Raw genomic sequence first — 21,161 nt, forward strand, 5'->3', positions numbered from 1 at the left:
TTTCACCTAAAGTGCTCAATTTTGCCTTCAGATACCTCCATGCAACTTCCATTGAAGTAATTGGAGCTGTGCCTGCATATCTGATGGTGGAACTGGACTCATTGCAATTAAGGTACACGTTAACCAACATAGTCCTTTGGAATACTCACTGGGCCCAGTGTGACATTCTGCATGTGCAGAATTTCCTAGATTGATCCCTCTGAAGTGTGGGAGGTTGAAGATTATGATGGTAGTTTTATCTTTTGCCTTAAACTTGTAGCTGTAGCAGAACTTCACTGTAATTTGCTGTATTTAGTTTCCCTACCTTTAAATAAGAAATGTGAAAGGAGGACATGAAAACATTCTTGACAGTGATGTCTTCGTATTTTTTTCATACCCAACCAGTGCACAGACAATTCATGATTTCCTCAAACTTGTTACGGGTGGTGCATGCAAGCACAGTTGTTGTTTGTACTGTAACACAGCTTAAAATATTCAGCTCTGAGGGTACTACGTACTTTTTTTTTGTGTTCATGCTTGCAAAGCACAAACAAAAAAGTGTGAAGAATCCCATAGTTAAGTAGCAGCATAAAACTCACTTATGGTATCTTTGGTACCTTTAAATTCATAATGTAAATCTGTAAACATCATGATTGTACACCTGTTTTTCCTTAATTTAAAGTTCTCTTTGTTTTGTGATGGAAAAGTGATTCCATGAAGCCTTTAAATTGATGTCTGTCTCCTGTCACTGAACTGGGAGGGACTCTTAAAAACTAATCTTTGGAGAGAATCATACAAGTGGTTGATCCAAAATGGTTGATCCAAAAGCAGAAAAAGATTTTGTAGGGGTTTTCCCAAGTAAAACACAGGTCTTGAACTTATGATTATACAAAAAAATTGCAACTAAAAGAAATAATTCTTCTTGGAAGTTATAACCTGTGAAAAGTGATGAACATAGTGAATGTTACTGTAATTTAGAATAGATACTGATGAATATTTGGGTGTAGTTTGAGAACTGCCAGAGTACAAGTTTTCAAGGTTTTATTGGTATTCCTTTGCATTTGTAGTCCAACCAACTTTAAGAATGTCAGAATACGCAGTTCCCTCTGATAATTACGCACTACCACAAGGTTAACTTTCTTAAGGAAAGTTTCTTCTTAAGGAAGCTTTAGGCCAGGTATTTTCACACCAGTTTTTTCCTTTAGTGCATGGACATCTTTCTGTGGCAAGCACAGCCAATGTTGTCATTACTCGTTCAAATTGAATCAGGTACTCTTTACAGCACCACAATCTCTTGTAGGTTTAATATTAGATTTCCTTTTTTATACATAAATGGTAGGGAAATAAAAAATAGAAGAACATGCAATTTCTTTAAAGTAGAAGTGAGCATTATAAAGTAGAATTTTTAAAGGACTTCTTGTAAATAAAAAAAAAAAAAGAATTTATTGTATCTTTTACTATAACAGGTTGAATAGAAAGATCATTTCCCTTAAAAAAAAATGTTTAGCTATGGTAAGTGTTTAGGTATTAAGATAGTAATAGGATTTAATTGCTTTAAAAGCAAATTTTAATACCTATTTAATGTATTAGTCATTAGAATGCTGCTGTAGTATTTTCTACAGTTAAGCACATATACAGGTAGATGATCATAGGTTTATGTCCTCTCTATTCAGACATTATAATGTTATAATCCAGTCTACCACCTAAATTCTTTCACTCTCTTCGTATCTGTTGCATCAGCTTGATTATATATAAGAAATTGAGATGTCTGCCCATTTTCAGGTAAAGACTTCTGGCGATGGAAGTGGTTGCTTTATTGATGTTAGTGCTCCTTTGTGATGTTTTTACACCCTACTTGTTTTACATGTCTGTACATTTCTTTGTTTCGTTTAGATGGAAATAAGTTAAAATTGTTGCTAAACCGGTTTGTTTGTTTGTGTGTTTTCCAGAAGATCTTTCACTCTTTTTAATTGATTTTCATTATGTGTTTTTGCAGCAAGCTTAGTAGTGGAGGAGCGAACAAGGCAGATGAAAATGAAAGTGCACCGTTATAATCAGACGTCAGGGTCTGGTTCTAGTCAAGAACATGAGCGTGAGCAATATACCAAGGTAAAGTTAGCAGTATTAAAATGATATTTTGGCTTGAAAATTGAAGATATAAAATGTCTATTTAAAATATTATACCACCCTCAAGAACATTGTGTTATAAAGCTTGACAAAGAGTCTTCCTTAAGGGCTATTCAACATTGTTTTTACTCCCCTCATGTACTTTACACTTAGACTTTGATTTTACCTAAAATGCAAAAAGCAGAACGCTTGAAAAAAATTATTCAGGGAAGAAGAATTCTTCAACAACTGTTAAACAGAGCCATGTCACCATGATTTTAAGAAGTCTCAGATCTACAAATTGCTGGGGGTTGAAATAGGAGACAAGAGAAGTATCCTTCTTCCTGATCCTGATCTTTTATTCTTCTCTAGGCTTTTGCTGCTGTGTCATATACAGAGAGCGAGGCATAATTAGATCCAATCTCATGCAGCTGTTTTCATATCTGTGTAATATTTTTGCATCCTAATGATATCACAGATAAAGTATTTTCTTTTGGAAATACATACCTATTACCTTGATCTCCTTTTCCAATAAAAATGTAAAGATTTCCTTTGATTATTGAAGGTATAAAAAATTACATGAATGAAGTTATATAGACAGAACATATATATTTTTGTTGATAATGCTGAAATGCTGTCCCACAGGCATGTAAGTTCAAATCTCTATAGACTTCTAAGCAATCTGCAGAAGATCTCAGAAATCCAGGCTGCCTCTCACAAGCCAAGATGTGAGGGGCTGGAGCTGAGTCATGCTGAAGTCCTGCTGCTTTCAGAAACCTAAGAGAGGGGAAATATCTGCAGAAGTTTCCTGTTTAGAGATGCAGCATACTGTTTCTGTAGTGTAAGTCAAGGGCAAAGACAAAACCAGCTATTCATTAGGGTTCGCAAAGAGCATTCCTGCAGTTCTGTTCTTCCACTGCCACCAAGGCCTGCTCAGTAGTAGTGTGTTGGCAATGAGTAACCACGGGATGGCACTGCAAATGTAGAAGTCCGCTGCAGAAAACTCAAGGACAAATTTAACAGCCAAATATATTAAAGATAAGATCTCAGCAGCAGTTTCAATAAAATTACACCTTCTAATAATTTAGACCCTAAGAGAGATTTTTACAAGAAGTTTTTCATATCAGTAAGATCTAAACACATTTTAAAAGAGACAGTCTTTCAGTGTGTGAAATGGTAATGTACAGAAAACAGCAAACACTGACAGTTTTTCAAGAGCTGAGACGGCAGTATACTCCTGGCATTTGTTATGGTAGTGCAGCACCAGGCTTTTTGTCCCTGCCCCTCCCAAGTGCCCCTTCTTTGTGTTTTACAGACTTGGTGCTCCTGTAGACACAGATTAAAATAATGAATAACAGAAGGTACTCAGCAGTACAAAACATCAGAAATTCACTTCAGAATGGGTAGTAGGCAATTAGGCATCTACTTTGTATCATCATCATTTTACAGTTAAATATGAAGACAACTTTGTAATGAAGATATTTCCCTTTTTTGAGACCACCTCGTTTGAACACTGAATTTAAAACAGGGAAGAAAAATGAGAGAAACAAAGCTTTACATCCTCATTTACCAACTGCCAGCTACAAATGTTACCCCCTCCTGCCCAAAAAAAGAAAAGTATTGGCAGCCTGCCCTAGGTGGCCCTGCTTAAGCAGAAGTTGGACCAAACAGCCTCCAGAGATCCTTTCTAACCTCAGGCATTCTGTGATTCTGATCAGAAGTCAGGATTTGCATAATAATTTTAATAATTCGTTTACTATCATTTAATATCGTGTTGACTGTGTCAACTCAGGACAAGAGAGTGAGATGCAATGTGTCTTTATCAAACTCCCAAAGAGTTCGCATATTTCTAACTTGGCAAAATGATCTTGATAGTGTTTTCAGGAGAGAAAGGGAATGTGTGATGTGAGGACATTGTCAAGGATGACCAAATTTTTACCTTTTTCAGATTTATGATTTGGCCAGATTTATTATTTGGTATACTTTTCTAAGGCTAATGTAGATCTGGTGAATGGTTAAATGATTGGAAAGAAACAAACTGCAGTGTTTCCCTTATCCACTCATGCTTAGCTGTTTCTATTATTATATTTATTTTTTTTTAAACATATGTGGAAATTAAAATTGAAATTTCAGCATTCAGGATACTAGATGGAAAGAACTCTGCTGAAGTATTGTTTGTTCACTATGCCCACAACTCTAGCAAAGCAAATTCCCTGTCCATTTTTATTAAAAAAAAAATATTTTGGAAGTACATCATATTCTGACAGAGATGTCAGAATGCTATAAAAGAGGTAAAGAGAATGAATTACTTAAATCCAAAAAGCTTTAACTTTTCTTGCATTTTCTACGTGATGTGGTATAGTAGGATGATCCAATATGTGATAAATTCTGAAGTGCTGAGAACAAATTATATTAGCACATTTAAATATCTACACTATATTGAGTGATGTAGCTGTCTGCTTCACATCCCTGTGGTGACAGTGGACACTGAATATGTTCTTAAAGGCAAACCTAATGCTGCTGTTTATCCTGTGAAGATGTCATCAAATCAGGAAAAAATAGACCAAACAGATGAAGATGTGACAGTTCTAATGAAGATGTAGTAAGTTGTGGCAAGTAATCCAGTAAAGCTAGTGAATCTGATCTCTAAGGACTTAAGATTATACCTAATTTCTGGTGCCAAAATCTTTGAAAACTGTAGGAATAAAACTTGCTTCAATGGAAGACAAAAAAAAAAAATGTTCAGTGGTCTAATAGTATAGAATAGCGAGAAAGAAATATAAAGTAGCTATAAAAGAAACAAGACTTGCAAGCATAGTTTACTTGCAAGGAACTCTGCTTCCTATTTGAAAATAAGAAAATAAGTATTTATATTTATTAGAGAAACTGTGCTGCTGTACATTCAGAAAAAAACCCTTCAAAACAGCCAGTTCAGAAATACTTGCTTCTTCCTCTATTTTTTTTTTCCCAAATATTCTTGCTTTATTACACATACACTTCCATAAACCTCTTAAGATTTTACTTGTGTATGGACAGAATTAATGTATTAAATTTAAATTTTCTCTTATTATCGACTCAAGTCAATACAATTTCCAATTTCTGTCTGGTGTTTTTCTTCCATTTTTGTAATTTTTCCCATTCAGTTTCTCAATTTCTTCATCTTGGTAGCCAAGAACTAGTTTTTCAAACATACACAGTGCAGTTGGTGTGTAACTATTTTTAAACATCTGTGTTCTAAACAACTAATCAACAAACTAACAAAATTATCAAAATTAACAAATTTTGAATAGGTAATTATCTACATCATTTATGCTGGTCTTGATGGCTCTTGTACACTAACTGTACAAGACTTCTGCTACAGCTGTTCTGGCTTTTCAAAGATTGTGCAACACATTTTTTTAGGTCTGTATTTAAGAGTTACTGATCAGAGCACTGTTGTGCCTACTTAAAAGTACATCACTCTATATTTAGGTGTGCTTCCAACTCAGTTGACACTGTATGTGATTTGAAATCATTTAGCATAAAATGTATAATCATGTCATTAGACTACTGGCAATCTAGATTTAGGTTGATAGTTAAAGCCTACAAGGGTAGAATGGATAGGAGATATGGATAAGAAGCTGACTACCAAAGTTTTATATAATGCTGAGCAGAGCCCCTGTGGCTGCAGGAAGGGATTCTTTTAGAGGCTGATGTCAGCAGTAACTTTTCTTGATTCCCCTTGCGTTGACATTCAAGTAAAAGTTGTACCTATGTATTATTTTGATAGTCACTTCAATACTGGTATGGTTTCAAAACATTCATTAAGATAAATTTGACCCCTGGGCTTTACTGCAACTTTTCCATGGTGTGACTTACTCATTTCTGCTGTTTCTGGTAAGAAAGATAAGTGAGGTTTGCAGTAGGTTGAGTTGGATATAAAGCCACCTGATACGCTGGTATTTACTGGCATCTTGACCATCACGTGGGCTGCTCCTCAGACACAGACCCAGGTCCTGGTAGGTGTCACAGACAGTCTAGGCACACCAAAGTGGTGGCTGCCAGGCCTTGAATCCAGGCAACATTCATAGGAACCCTCTGAAAATAGTCTTAAAACTGGGTGTTTTCTGCCGTGATTCAGCATTTCCTGGCAAAATTCGTCTTTAGAGTGAGGTGCCTCAGGAGGCAGCTATATGCTCAAGACCCTCTATGAACCTAGATTCATTAACCTAAACCCCATTTGATTTTGTTATTTAAAACATATTTGGACATGCATTTTCAGGAGCTAGACACCTGAGGCTTTCTCTGAAGTCAAAGGAAGGAGCACTTGTTCACTTGTCAAAGCTCTTAACTATTCTGTCCTCCAAATGTTGAGGACAAGTCTAGAAATAAAACTTATTAATATGAAAGATAATTTAATTATAATGAATTATTAAATTACTTCTAAACTGTGTTAAAATCAGTAAATTGCTAATACTGCTAGTCATTATGCAACAGTGAAAGTATTTATGAAGTGCACTCATTGTTTTTCTGTGCTCTTTTCACTGGTGTCAACACGTTTGCAGTTCATCATAACCCTTTTGTACTCCTGTTGCTGGCACAGAACTGACTCCATAGGTGGTAAAATGAATGGAGAACTGCATGTTAAGGGTTTATATTTCTGATAGTTATATTGAAAAAACATGTTTGCAATACAAAAGTGAACTAACAGTGCAGACAGTATGGAGATTTGAAGCTAGCTGTAAAATTCAGCAACCTTCCTAATGGGAAAAATAGTGCACTTCAAAATAGAAATGATACTCAGGCTTTAACTGTGTAAGAGATAGAGTTGAAAGGGAAGGAACTGCACTGCAAATTCACTTAGTTTGGAAGCTTCACGTAACATTTAAATGTGACATGATAGGGAAGTGCATTACACACAGTTATGCTGAAGAGGAGTAGGACTCTAGATGAGAGGGACTATATGATTTTACTGTTGGTTCCAACTGGAAAACTTGCAGGCATTACTCTACTGAGAGTATCAAATAAGATTATCTCAGCTTGTGACATTTTTCCTCTGAAAGATTATTTTGTAAGTATTGTAATGGTAAAATAGTCTTCTTTTAATGATCACTAATGTAAGAGCTCTTTACTTCTCTCTGTGTTTGAAAGAAAAAAAAGTTAATTTCAATGTGCTCTCATTTTGTTCATCTGTTTCTTTCCCTTCTCCCTGCCCCTTCACATGATTTGAAATTAAAATATTCTTTCAAAGAAATTAAAAGAAAATTTTGAGTGGCAATAGTGCAAGTTATCTATATAGATTTTCTGCCCAAAGAAGTTCTCTAGAAACAGAACAAATCAAATGGTACAGCTATACTCAAATGCCCTGTGCTCTTACATCGGAGAATCTGCAAGAAAGAAAGGGAGAAAGCTATGTGAGTTCTTGAGTATTTTGTCATCCTCTCAATCCATCATACAGGCTTTTAGGATTAGGGCTTGGGATATTAGTTAAAGTTACTGTTTGATTGCCAAACTGTACTGAAAAGGGTGGGCAGGAAATAAGAAGCTGACAATGTTTTATGCCTCCTTTAGATGACAGGCAGTTCAGCAGAAGGAATGGCTATGGGAAGAAAGAGCTAAATCCCTAAGAAGTAAAATGTAAATGCTGCAACACTCAACATTAGATTGCAGCCTTGCTACTTCTTGTGCTAATCTCTATATCCGCAAAGGGAAGGGTTCTTTCTTCCTTGGGAATCTCTATATATAATGCTGCAGTTTTGATGTTGGAATACCAAAGCAGTAGGAGATGTGGCTTTAGTTCTTTCTTCATCTCCCATCTCACAGTAAAACTACACATGCTTAGATGTTTTTCCTATTTTCAGGTGTGTCATCTTAGGAAAATGTAAAAGATTCCTTTAGGAATTATGTGGGATTTTTGCCTAAAATATCAAGACTGGCTCAGTAATGGTGCTGTTAATCTGGAAAAAGTTAACCTTTTTTTTTTTTTTTTTTTCCAAGCCTCTAAACATTTTTATTTAACCTGACTTAAAAAAATATTTTCATGCTTTATTGCTTTGATTTTTTTGAAGCATAGACTTCAGAAGAAAAATGTTACCCAATGAGTTTTGACGTAGAGAAACTGTGAGTAACCCTAGAACATGTGCTGAGATGCTTAATTTGTGTAGCTCCAGTTTTTCCTACAGACTCCTATACTCACCATTTTTATTCCTTCCCATTCTCTACCTCAGTTAACTTCTTCATTTTACTTGTTTTAACAGGGGGTTCCCAAGTGTGCTATGGAGACCTCTGAGATAGTTGCTAACAGGCAACTACTGGAGTACTAGAAAATAAACATGACTAGAGGATAGGAGGAGATACATTCATTTGTACAAACTTAAGATGATGTTTGCCAGGGTTTTTAAGCTAAGTCATGACATCTGCCAACTGGCTCAGCCTGCAATCTAATGCCTACTTCAGCTGGGGATGCACACAGATGGTTACAACTTTGAGTAAAATTCGTACATAAACTTCAATGACTTGCAGTTTTGTAGAGCATATCCAGAAAGTGAACTCTGTAGAGCATTCTGTCAGAAACTGCCTCATCTTGCCATGTGTTCATAGTTTTCACATAAAATGCCCTAGAAAGTATGCCACTGTTAGAATCCTTTCTCAGCCAACTGCCCCTTTTTCTCTAATGATAGTGAATTTCAATTTTGGAAACCTGGCAATGGTTTGATTCTCATATCTCTGTGACTGAATAGTTACTTTAGTTAATTTAGCTAAGTGTGACATTTCTGGGACTGAATTTTTGCATGTCTTATTGATGATGTGGGTAATACAAGTGTTGCATAAAAGATGGTATGGATTTTCAGTCAGTTAACTAACCAAAGTTTCTGCTTTTGATAAAAGTGTACCAATTTCTACCACTCTCCGCATATTCTTCCTGACAGGTCCTCTGTTAGTTCTTATGCTTGTGCACATGTAGAAGAGCCAGGTTGGGGAACCAATCCCCTTGAGAACAAATATTATTTTTACGGAGTTAGCTTTCTGCTTTACCGTTTCTCAAGTATCACAATACAAAGAAATAACTTAAGAATTGAAATCAACCCCTCAGAGCCACCTTCTTGTAGCATAAGACTATATATCATTCAGATTATATAAAGTTCTACACTCGCAAAAGAACTCTGTGCAAGTATTTCATGGCATATTTTTTAGTATTTGAAAAGTTTAAAAAAATCTACCATCAAATATAGTATATGCATGTGCTTGAGAAGGTGTGCATACAATGCATAAATATTTCCTCATTGTAGTTCAAGAGTACTGAAGATCAGGCAACCTTTTAAAATTCCAGTGTTGTAATGTATTTCAAGTATCTGATCTATTCCATAAATACCACTTTTTAATTCTTCATTAGACATAAAGAGATTATTTAATATGAATGTTTCTCTGAATTCATCAAATATTGTTAAATTGCAAAGCAGCTTGACAGAATTGTCATACTTAGGTCATTTGTTGTCTCAGTATATACATTCTGTTTGGATGAGACTCCTCACCCTTTCTTTTCTTAATCTCTAGTATAACATACAAACAGATCAGTACAGAAGTTGTGATAACGTCTCTGCCAAATCATCAGATAGTGATGTCAGTGACGTATCAGCCATTTCGCGAACCAGCAGTGCCTCACGCCTCAGCAGCACAAGTTTTATGTCAGAGCAATCTGAACGCCCTCGAGGCAGAATCAGGTGAGTTCTCAAATGCAGCTTCAATTTCATCACACCTCCTTTTTGTCTATCTGCCAAAATACAACCAGAAGTTGTACAAATACAACGGAAAAGCCACAGAAGAACTTATGAAATATGCCTGTGTACATATAAACTATCTTCCGTTGCTAGCCTAAGATGACGGTAGTTTTTTGCACTTACACATCTACAACAGAAAGCAAAAGTTCCCATTAAGTTATGTATTTGTGGGAAGGTGGACATAAAGGCATATTATTATCTCATTACGGGTTTTGAATCAGTATAATGTACATGCCAGTAAGGTATTGCAGCAGAAACAATGTAATTTTGTCATCTAAAGAATCTATTTTGTAAAATCTCTCTTTTTCTTCCTTTCTATATGACTATTTCCCTATACGCCTGCTTCTGTTTTGCTGTTTTCATGGATGATGAATTACTGGCTGTGAAACTAGTATTTATATAGTAATTTTAATATATCTACTTTGAAAGCTGTTTAATTCATTTGCATTATCAGTAATCAAATGTCTTTCATCCTTGATATTAATTTACTTTTCAGTTTCATGTTTTTTTAAATATACAGATGGAATCTTGTCTTCATTTAACTTGATGACAAAACTTCCAGCACTTACTGTGTCTGTAGTGTTGGCTTGTTTGTCGGTGTTAACATCTACAAATGTCTGAACTCTCAAAAATATGATTTTAAGTGTTAAAAGTCAGGATATGAATTAGGAACCGTATAAATATATATGTGTATGTACATGCCTATGGAGAAAATCAATCTGATAAAATTCTGGGTGGCATCATATAATACTTCAGAACATTTTTAGACAGACTCGCCGCTCATGACATTTAGCTGAACGCTCTTTAATCTGTTCACGCAGTGGGGAGGAATGTCAGTGAAAATCAGAATGTGGGCTCAGTGTATGAGCTAGCTCTACTTTGATTTATTGTTAAAGAAAGTTCACAAGTCTGTTCCAAGCCATGCTTTTGATGAGTGAACACAACCTGACATCTGCATTAACAATGCAGTCTGTAATCCAGAAGAACACAACAATGCAGCTCTAAATGTGAAAGTTATTCATGTGTTTAAAGTCATTTCAAATTATGTATTTAAATGTTGCATTTTGGTGCAGCCTAACTTTTATTCTATTTGTCTCTTACAAAGAGCTTTAGTCATTCTGAAATACATCTTTTTTCTAAATATTGGATTTCCTCATTTAGGCCTTGTCACAGTATTTGTGGCAGGCTGAATAATAGACAGTTTTTCCTATAACTATCTATTCATTGAGAAAATTTTATCAGGGATATTCCTTGATTGCAGAATGTCTGATCACAAATATCGGAGGAGAATCAACCCAAGAGAACCAGTAACATTATGCTATGGGAGAAAGGAGAAAACCTGAGGTTAGAGCCTTGTCCTCATTCTACTTCTTCCATTCTGATGAGTAGCAGTGCATCCTGTCTTATAGAGTACGCCGACACTGTGTACAAAACCAATAGCCTGCCAGGGGAGCCTTGGCAGTCAGAATTCAGATAGAGCATCTGAATTCTATCTGATACTGTCCACAACATTATGTCTAAGACGAGGTACTCTATACTTGCTTGCTTTTTTTTTTTTTCTCTTTAAGCTTGGATAGTACTTACATGGTGAACTAAATATATAGTAATAATATGCATATCTTTCATAGAAATACGAGGAAGAAATTAACATTCATATGTTACTCATAATTTTTTTTTAATTTTTAACCCTAACGTGGTTTTGTTCCCCTAAAATACCCAGTAAGGTGAAAGATACCTAATGCAATTTACCCGTGGAAACCCAAGGGGCCAACTGTCCTCTGGTATGCGGCAAGCTCAACGCTGCCAGCTGGATGATGGGAGAGATTGTCCTTTCTCTGCTCTGCTCTATGTGAGCAGAGACCTCAAGTGCTGTGTGCAAGTTTCAGTGCCACAATGTCAGAAGGACATAAGACTATTAGAGAGTGTCCAGATGAATGCTCCAAGGATGGTGAAGGGTCTGGAAAGCAAGACATATGAGAAGCAGCAAAGGTCCCTGGGTGTGCTCAGCCCAGAGCAAAGAGCTGAGAGGAGGCCTGATGGTGGCTGCAGCTCTTCACAGGAAGCAGAAGGGCAGGCTGAGCTCTGTTCTCTGACAGCGACAGGGCCTGAGGGAATGGCATGGAGCTGTCAGGAGAGGGACAGCTGGAGGTTAGGAATACATTCATCTGCATACCGCAGGCTCCCCAGTGGGCACAGTCCCAAGCTGCCAGAGCTCAAGGAGCATTTGGACAACACTCTCCAAATGAGATCATTTCAACTATTAAATGCAATTAGTGAATTTTAAAATCTTTTTGATGCTATGTTGAGAAGCCTTTTATCCAATAGGTTAGCATCCGCTCTTCAGATTTTTGATATGCGTTGCCGACACTTTTTAGTGATTGGATATTGTAGCTATGAAAGATCACATTCCTTAGAGATGTGGAAAAATAGATATCATTGTGATTTTATATCAAGCAAGGTTGGAATGAAAGGAAATGGGATGTTTGAGAGAAGAGAAGGCCTTTTTCTTACAATCCGAGGAAAAGTTAGCTTCTTTGTCATCTGTGACAAGCAGCAGCTTCTGTAGCACAGTCTTTAATCTCTTCTTAGCACAGTTTCTAATTACATAGGAGTAGAACGTTGATTTGGGAAAGGTTTGATTGTATTGTGAACAGTTTTCCAGAGTGAGATTCAGCCTTAAAAGCTGTATGTCTACAGTATAATTTATATAAAATGTTTATTAAGTAGTTTATGAAACTTGTTGAAAGTATCATTAAAAAGAAGAAAACTCCTTTTATCTTAGATGATTTTCTTCTTAAGAGAGGTCAAAAATGAGGCAAATATTTTTTTCTAGCATTAATTGTTAAGGGAACCTTAGATAACTGGTTAGTATTGGTTCTTTTAATTCTGACATCTAACATTAAGTTAAATTGATTCTTGTTCTTAATGTTTCCTTAAATTCTATGAACTAGAAATTTGAAGTTTAAGTTTTGTTACTGTATTGAAGTTCTGATGTTTTTTTTCCTCTGCTGAACCTGATGAACTATGATGAACCTGATAGCATATATCAAGTATGAGGAGAGGCGATAACTGATCAGGAGGTGCAAGGAAAAGAGCATTTTTGATCTGCTTGTATTCTATCTCACTGAAATCACATTTCCATCATCATCTTCACTTGGAAGTGTGTCAGCCAAGTGACCGTGGCAAGTGTATGCGTGTAATGTTACATTTAAGGCCCAGAAGTTCTTTGAACTGCCAATTTTACGTACTAAGTTCTTTTCTTTGGATATCTTCTGAAAAATGAGAGCTGTAAAGAACTTAGTAAGCATATAGAAGCTCAAGTTGGCTTAGTTTTACACATCTCACTAAATTAAGCTTATCAAAGTAATATGCTTTAGTACCTTTTGTGTTCAAGAGAAAAATACCAGCCTTCAGAATACACCAGCGAGATTCCTGCTCTGAATCACCTTTGGAAAGGTTATCTCCATCTCTCTCTCCATTGAGTTTGAGGAGACTGAATCCTACAGCTGTTCACCAGCAAGCAAACTATCCTAAATAGCAAAATTTAGCTGGAGAGTACTGCAGCCTTCAAATGAGTAACCTGTTAAACTGTCCTCTTCTAGCATCCCTACACAAGCCTAAAAGTGCTGATTAGTTTTCATATTTAGAGTTCTGGTGTCAAATTTCTGAATGTGAAATAAGCCAGCTCATTTTAAGTCAACAGTAGTTCTAGCTAATGTTGTTAGTCAACATAACCCTATCATGCTTCATTTTATTGCATTTCTGGAAAGAGATATAAATTAAGCTGTTAGGCAAGTGAAAATACAGTACTGTCTTAGGGCTCTCAGTAAGAAAGCAACAACTTTGCTTTTTTGTGCAAAATATGGTACTCTTAAAGGTTAGAAGGACTGCAGTTTCAGGCCATAGTGACTGTGGTTTCTATCCAATAACTTTACCACCAGTTCCATCAGTGTTAACAGTTGCCTGACTTTGCCTTCCAAGTCCTCAGGAAGGAGAAGATCCTCAAAAAAAAAGCTAGATAAAGCTAGAAGAACTGATCAGATTTTGATGATTTGAGATTCTATCATTTTGAATAATATGTGTTACCTTATATTTAGAAATATTTCTCTATTTGAGCAATTAAGACTTTTAAAACATGGCAGCGCACCTTGTGGCTTAAAAATGTATGCAGGTTAGCTATAAATATGTAACTGTTCAAGTTCATACGGCAGTTTTAATTGTGATGAGTTGCTCCTTCCACTACATTACATTCAAATTGCATTGATCGTTATGCATTTGTAGAACAAAATGCTGTTTATAGTAAAGAGGAAATAAATTGATGCAGAACAACAGAGAAATACAGCTTATCTTATCTGAATAGCTAGATAACACTACAAATGTTCCTTGAGTCAAAACTTGAAAATATGAACGTTTCTAGTATTTGAAAACTTGAGCATATTGAAGAAGCTAAGTAACTCAGAAAATAAAAAGCAAATCTTTCTGGTCTGTTAATCAATGACAAGTTTGTGTCTGAACCCTTTAAGGCAGAGGACTAATTTCATTCCCACAGTATAATTGTAATTGAATTACCTGTCAGAGTGTTGTGACATAGCATGCATCCTAATCTTCACTTTGGATATTCTGTTGATTAACAGCACTTCTAATGGAGATGTAATTATGACTGATGCCAGTTCTAAATATGAGTATATAAACCAGCGTGAATAAACTGTGTAGGTCGCTCTAAAAGTAATGCCTCCTATTTATTTCCATGGAAACTACAACAGATACAAAGAGCCCAATAACACTATTTGATAGAGCAAATTCTCAGCTACAAAACATTGTTTTTCAGCGTAGCACCACCATTGCCTATGCATTTTCACCAGTGATGACCAAGAACCTACATGCAGCGCTTGTAAAAATGTACACCAGAAATGAGACCCGCTGTTTCACAGCTGCTATGATGGCATAGTTACTTGGAAAATGTTTCTCACACAGTCCACTTTTCATTGGCACAAACAGATGGAAGTCAGAAGGCACCAAATCTGGAATATACAATTGAGTGTTGTAGAACAGTCCATTCAAGATTGGCTATGTGTTCCATGGTCTTCAAACTGGTATGGAGCCTGGTGTTATCATGTTGCAAGCAAGATTGTCTTATCTGGCCTGAGTCTGGAAGTTTGAGCACTCAGTTTGGTCAGCATTGTGACGTAGCACTCAGAGTTGATAGTTCATTCAGTTTCCAGGAAGTCCAGAATGATCACCCCTTTGCTATACCAAAAGACAGTGTACATTACGTTACCCTTTGAGGGCTGCACCTTGAATTTTTTCTTCAGCAGGGAATTCACGTCAGCACTCCACGGACTGCCATTTTGACTCTGGCTTTGTAATGATGATACCACATTTCATCACTGGTAAAGATGTAGTCCAGGAAACTATCACTTTCAGTCTCATGTTGGTTCAGTAGGTCCTGATAAACTTGCATATGATATTCTGTTTGTGTGTGAGCACAGGAACTCAGCTGAAGCAAACTTTGCATTATTCCAGTGTTGCCACCATTGTTCCCAGTGCACTGAAGCTAACAGTAGTATGGAGCTCAAACACAGTTTTCTGGTCATAATCTACCAATTTGCATGGATGAGCTGATCAGAATGTACTTCATTTTGTGGTATGAGAGCTGTGCATCTGGAATGTGGCTTGTCTTGGGGGTTGGAACTATATGATCCTTGAGGTCCCTTCCAACCCGGGTGATTCTGTGTGATTCTGTGATTGTCGAAAGTGTACACTGCTGAAAACACCATCGACTGCCTCACTGTGCTCACATACACCCTTTGGTCTCCATAAATCAATGAATGTCAATGGGTGCCAATTTTTCTGCATGGAGGAATTCAATAACTCACCTTAACTTCATATGCACTTCCATGTCAGACACCACTTTGTTGGATTGCCACTCTGCTGCCATCTGTCACACAGCAACAGAGTGTAACTGAATATTGGTGGAAGGTTCAACCTCTATTGCCATGCCACCAACACCCATCTCTGGTTTTGTGGGGTAACAAAATAAGAGGCATTACTTTCAGAGCAGCCATCATAACTTGGATATAACATTATTTCAAATATCTTTCTTGTTAGTAGGAAGTGTTGACTGTCATGGTCTCTAGTGGAATTCCAGGCCAGTATCAGTTGTGTCAATTTTGACTTGAATGAGATCGGTGAATCTGCCTTGTCATAACATGTAGGTTTTGTGTTTTTTTTTCATAACTGAAGTCAGATTACTAGTCCTTCTTTATGCAGTTTAGCTTTTATTAGTCATTGACTCCATGTCACTATGAATTTGTAATACAGTCAAACAATCCTTTGTCCATGTGTTTCCTACAGATTATTTTTTGTGATTCAGGAACATTTCCCAGTGCAGTGCTAATTGCTGCAGAAAGGAATTCTCAGGATTTAATGCAAATGGTTGAAAATTAAGTATCAGTGTTAAATATGTGATCATGAATTAGCACCTTGTAGACCTTATCAGATAAAAAAGGATATTTGCTCTCTTGATTTAAAATTATTCCCAACGATACAGTGGCATTATTATTCATTAGAAGCCTATTTAATCAAACATACCTTTGAAGATGGACTTCTCAGTAACATCAGGTAGGGAACTGTCATGCATTTTGGGGGTAAACAACAGGTCTTTGTTCTGGGGTACTTAGCAAACTGTCTGCCATGTAAGATGTTTACATTTTATCTGTCAATTATATGGGAAACTAGATAACTCTTTTTAAGGTGAATTTCTCTTACTGTGAAACAAAAGAGAATCTCTTAATCTGAAACAAAATATCCCTCTATAAGAAATACTGTAGTTGTTTCTCATTTAAAATTTGATAAACACATATTTTGTAGGAGTTTTATTATTGTATTTTATTTTTATTATTGTATATCAAACATTCATTAAGGCACTAAATATAATTATGTTTGTGCCATATTTTCAACTATTTTTTACACGTGTTGTTTAATTAAAAGCTTATGCTTAATTAAAATACTTTAAATTGATTTATTAAAGAAACAGGTTAAATATAATCATCTGGAACAGTGGACTTAAACCAGTCCTGATTTCAGACCTTATGCTATGCTACTCACTTATTTGTGAAACACACTCATACATTTCTTGTGACTGGCAGAAGCCAGAGAGGCAAGGATGGGGAATTACTTTTATGTGTGACAGCAGAGAGGATGCAGGGAACTGGATGAAATGGATGGCCAACTGAAATCATGAGTTAAGATTAGAGGGATGACCAAAGTGATAATGTTGTGGGTGTCAGCTATCAGACTTCTTGACCAAGAAATAGTAGATGAAAATGGGCTTCGATCAACTGGAAGAAGATTGAGATTCATGGGCCCTGGTCCTTGTGGGAAGCTCAAACCATCCTGAGATCTTCTGGATGAACAATGTAGTAGGGCACAAACAATCCAGGAGTTCTGTTGTTTGTTTTTTTTTTCATGACAATGTATTGACACAGGTGATCAAGAAGCCGACAAGGGAAGATGCTCTTCTGGACTCAATAACTGCAAACAAGGAAGAAACAGTTGGGAGTGTGAATGCTGGGAGCAGCTTTGGCTGCAGTGACCATGATAACTTGAAATTCACAATCCTAAGAGAATGGAAGAAGTGAAAGCAGCATCCCAACCCGTCTTTGGCCTTGTCCTATTCAGGGCTCTGCTTGGCAAAATTCCATGTAATACACTGTAAGAGGGATCTGGAAAGGCAGCCTGATTTTCAGTGATTACCTCCTTCAAGCTAAAGAATGTTTCATCCCTATATACGGGAATTCAAAGTAAGCTGTTAGAAAGTGGAAACAGAAAGAATACAGAGGCACTATATATGCATACAGAAACAAGATCAAAGAAGCTGAAGTCCCTCTGGAGTTGAAGCTAAAAGGGGTTAAGGATACACAGCAAGAAGTGCATTGGAAGTCAAAGGAATGACAGAAAATGTGGACCAGCTACGGAATGACGGAAGCTGGCTGATAATAAATGACAGAGAAAGACCCAAGTACATTTCCTTGGCCTCAGTCTCTGTGATTTGTAAGATTTGCTTGAGGATTTCAAGGCCCTTAGAGCAGAAGGAAAGTTTGGATCCATTACTCAGGAGAGGATGATTGAGTCAGGGAACATATAAACAAACAGTCTTATGCAAATCTTTCAGACATGACAGAATGTACCTATGACTAATAAATGATCTGTTGCTGACCAGCATCATTGCGCAGCTCTGGAAAGGCACAGCAACCAGGGAGTTTTCTTGAAGACTGGAAGAAAGAAATTCTCATTCCCATGTACAAATCTGGGATCTGGGAAATTACAGCCTGTCAGTCTCATCTCAGCTCCTGGGAGAGTGATGGAGCAAATAATCCTGGAAACAATTTCTAGATGTACAAACCAAGAGGGTGATGGTGAATAGTCAGCGTGAATTTATGAAGGAAATAGTGTGCCTGACCAATCTGACTGTCTTCATTCACTAATTAACTTGCTTGGTGAATGAGAGAGAATTAGTTATTCTTGGGCTTATCTTTATTATTTTCTTAGACAGAAGTGCAGCCTGGGCAAATGGACAGGGAAGCATATTGAAACTTGGCGGAATGCTAGATTCAGAGAGTTGTGCTATGTTACGCAAAGTCCAGCTGGAGGCAAGTCATTGATGGCGTACTTTTGGGGTCAGGACTGCAGTAATACTGTTTAACATCTTTATTAATGACTTGGATGATTGGGAAAAGTGCACACTCAGCAGCAGTTTTGCAAACTGTTGAAAACTGACAAGTTTAGTTGAAAGACTAGATGAATATGCCACTATTCAGAGAAACATTCACATAATGGAGGAATTGGTCAATAGGAATCCCATAAAGTTCAACAAGGGCAATGCAGAATCCTGCATTTAGAGAGGAATAATCCCACGTAGCAGTGCACACTGAGAGCTGATGGCTAGTTTTGCAGGAAAGGCCTTGTCTTGTTGACCCTTAAATTGGACCTGAACTCACTTCCAACAACTTCTTCCTATGTTATATCATTGTTTTTATATCAAGTTCTAAGACTGACCACAGTACTTTGTGTCACATGAGTACACTGAAAACACACAAATTCTGGCTCATTGTGACTACCTGATAAAAAAAGTTATCAACCACTCTGAGCTGATATATGTACTGCTGAGCAATCCTGAGGCTTATCTTTAATGAATACCTGAACAGATTGGACATAAATAGATCTGCAGAAATGATGTATCATTAAGCCTTAGCTTTATTAGGTGACGCATCTGGAAGTTTTTGGTTGTAATTCAGTCCTACTTTGTTATATGTACTATCTGTAAGCCAGTTCTTCCTACATCTGTTCTGTTTCACATGTAAAAATATAGGACTGCATAGTTACCCTCTAGTGTCCCTTAATGTGGCCTGTGCCATCACGAAGACTCGTATGAGCTTAATACATTATCAGGGTCCATCTTTAACTTTACTGATTGCTTTTGCTCTCACCCACATCTTTTACAAGGTTTTCTGGGTCTTATTTCTTTGATGACCTCAAAATTTATTTTAATGACAGAGTAATTAACTTAAAGAATATTTAAACACATCTGTACTGGCATCTTCAAGCTTGTAGGTGTTTTTTATTTAGTAATATTTGCACATGTAGATGACTCTTTTTGTTCAGAATTTCACTACACACTGCTTATTCTGCTGTTCTCTTGCAAAAAATGCTCGAAGTCTTTAGTGTAGAGCTAGATAAAATAACTGGGCGTTTACTGTCTCACTGAGGACAGCCAGCAGTGAAATATAGCCATGGTGCACTTTCTAGATTGGAAACAGATTTTCTCCCATTGGATTTCCACCCACCTATATAGTAAATTGGAACTAGTTTAGCCATTTAGGGTGATGATTGAGAACAGAGTAGAGAAAGTATGAAGTTTCTTCTGATCTCCTCTCAGCTTTCTTCTGATCTCCTCTCAGCTTTCACATTAGTGCTGTCTGTTGCTGTCATAAACATATGTGATGTGATCTGTGCAACAAGTTTAGTTCTTCCCCCATCCTCTGTTTAGACTGTATCCATCCTTCTTGTCAGCTCAGTAATTCACTTGATATGTAGCAGTACAGCACCACATAGTCAGCTAAGTTTAACTTCATGTCATGACAGTCAAGGAAAACATGCTGACCAAAAGCTTTTAATGCATTTCAGCTAATGAGAATATGTTCTGTATTGAAATAGATTGATTCATTTGATGTTAATTACAAAAGTAATTAAAATCCATATATTGAATTTCTGCTACAGTGTACAGGATGTAGTTAAGATTCTTCACTCATAAATTAAAAACTGAAATGTAAAATCTTTTATTATTATAGATTTTACAGAAAGAACTAGCAGAAGCAAGAGCAGAAAACTGCTGTACATTCATTAATAAAAGCTAATCTAGAGGCTATTCCAAACTGTCTTTGGACGGACTATTCATTTTGCTCCATTTATGATCTGAACTTTCACTATCCTCAGATGCTGATAATGTGCTGAGTGTTACAGATTTCTTTTGTACCTTGCTTATTTTTGGTTCCATGCTCCTTGTACAAACCTGTACCAGGGCAAGTTCATGTTATATTAATTAAAAAGAATTTAGCTGGATCAATTTTTCAGTGAAATACTAGATGTAGTTTAGCACTGAAAGGGATCAGAGTTTGGGTTTTCCCAGATAAGATGTTCCTGATTTTTCTACCTCTTGGTATCAGTATTTTGTATAAAATCGTTGTACAGTATGCTACCCCTCCTTTGTAGAAGAGAAATACAAGATATTGGAACTGTGCTGCATTCTCTACGGTAACTTGTATATTTATAATGAAGGAATACATTTATTTTGTGCTTTATTGTACAAGTAACAGAACAATGATAAAAAATAAGTGACTCTTCTAATTTGAATAAAGAAATCATACTAGTAGTTATTAAAGTGCAGAATCAACTTCAAAGTGTTATGCTACTAGATTAACTTCTAGGTTTTGAGTTCAGTTCAGTAAGTTGTAACTGAAGCCATGACAAATTTATAAGCGTGTAGAGTATCTTTAGTTTCATAAGAACTAATTATCTATTTTCTGACTTCAACGTTTAGCAACTATTTTTAATTATACTACTGTCTGTTATGTTATTGTACTCGTGTTAGATAGAAGGCTTCCAGAGATCAATTTATTTTTACTTCTCTAATAGTATACTGGAACTGAATACTCTGGAGCAGGAAAAATTGTTACTTGTTTCTTTTGCTGACCTCTCTTCAAATCTGTCTTTTGCTAGTAAGGACAAAGTATAGAATTCCTCATTGCCTATTGAAAAAAA

General features: G+C 36.4%; 1 protein-coding gene across 1 annotated transcript in view; it reads left to right on the forward strand.

Annotated features, from left to right (window-relative positions):
* The window catches only part of RIMS1 (regulating synaptic membrane exocytosis 1), a 184,833-nt gene that overhangs the window by 111,005 nt on the left and 52,667 nt on the right, over positions 1-21,161 (forward strand). The window contains exons 21-22 of the mRNA XM_042879863.1: positions 1,976-2,088; positions 9,619-9,785. Coding sequence (XP_042735797.1) covers positions 1,976-2,088; positions 9,619-9,785 — 280 coding nt within the window. The remainder of the gene's footprint in view (positions 1-1,975; positions 2,089-9,618; positions 9,786-21,161) is intronic.

The sequence above is a fragment of the Lagopus leucura genome, unplaced genomic scaffold (genome assembly GCF_019238085.1).
Source record: "Lagopus leucura isolate 7727_CA_CO unplaced genomic scaffold, USGS_WTPT01 Super-Scaffold_73, whole genome shotgun sequence".
Taxonomy (NCBI): Eukaryota; Metazoa; Chordata; class Aves; order Galliformes; family Phasianidae; genus Lagopus; species Lagopus leucura.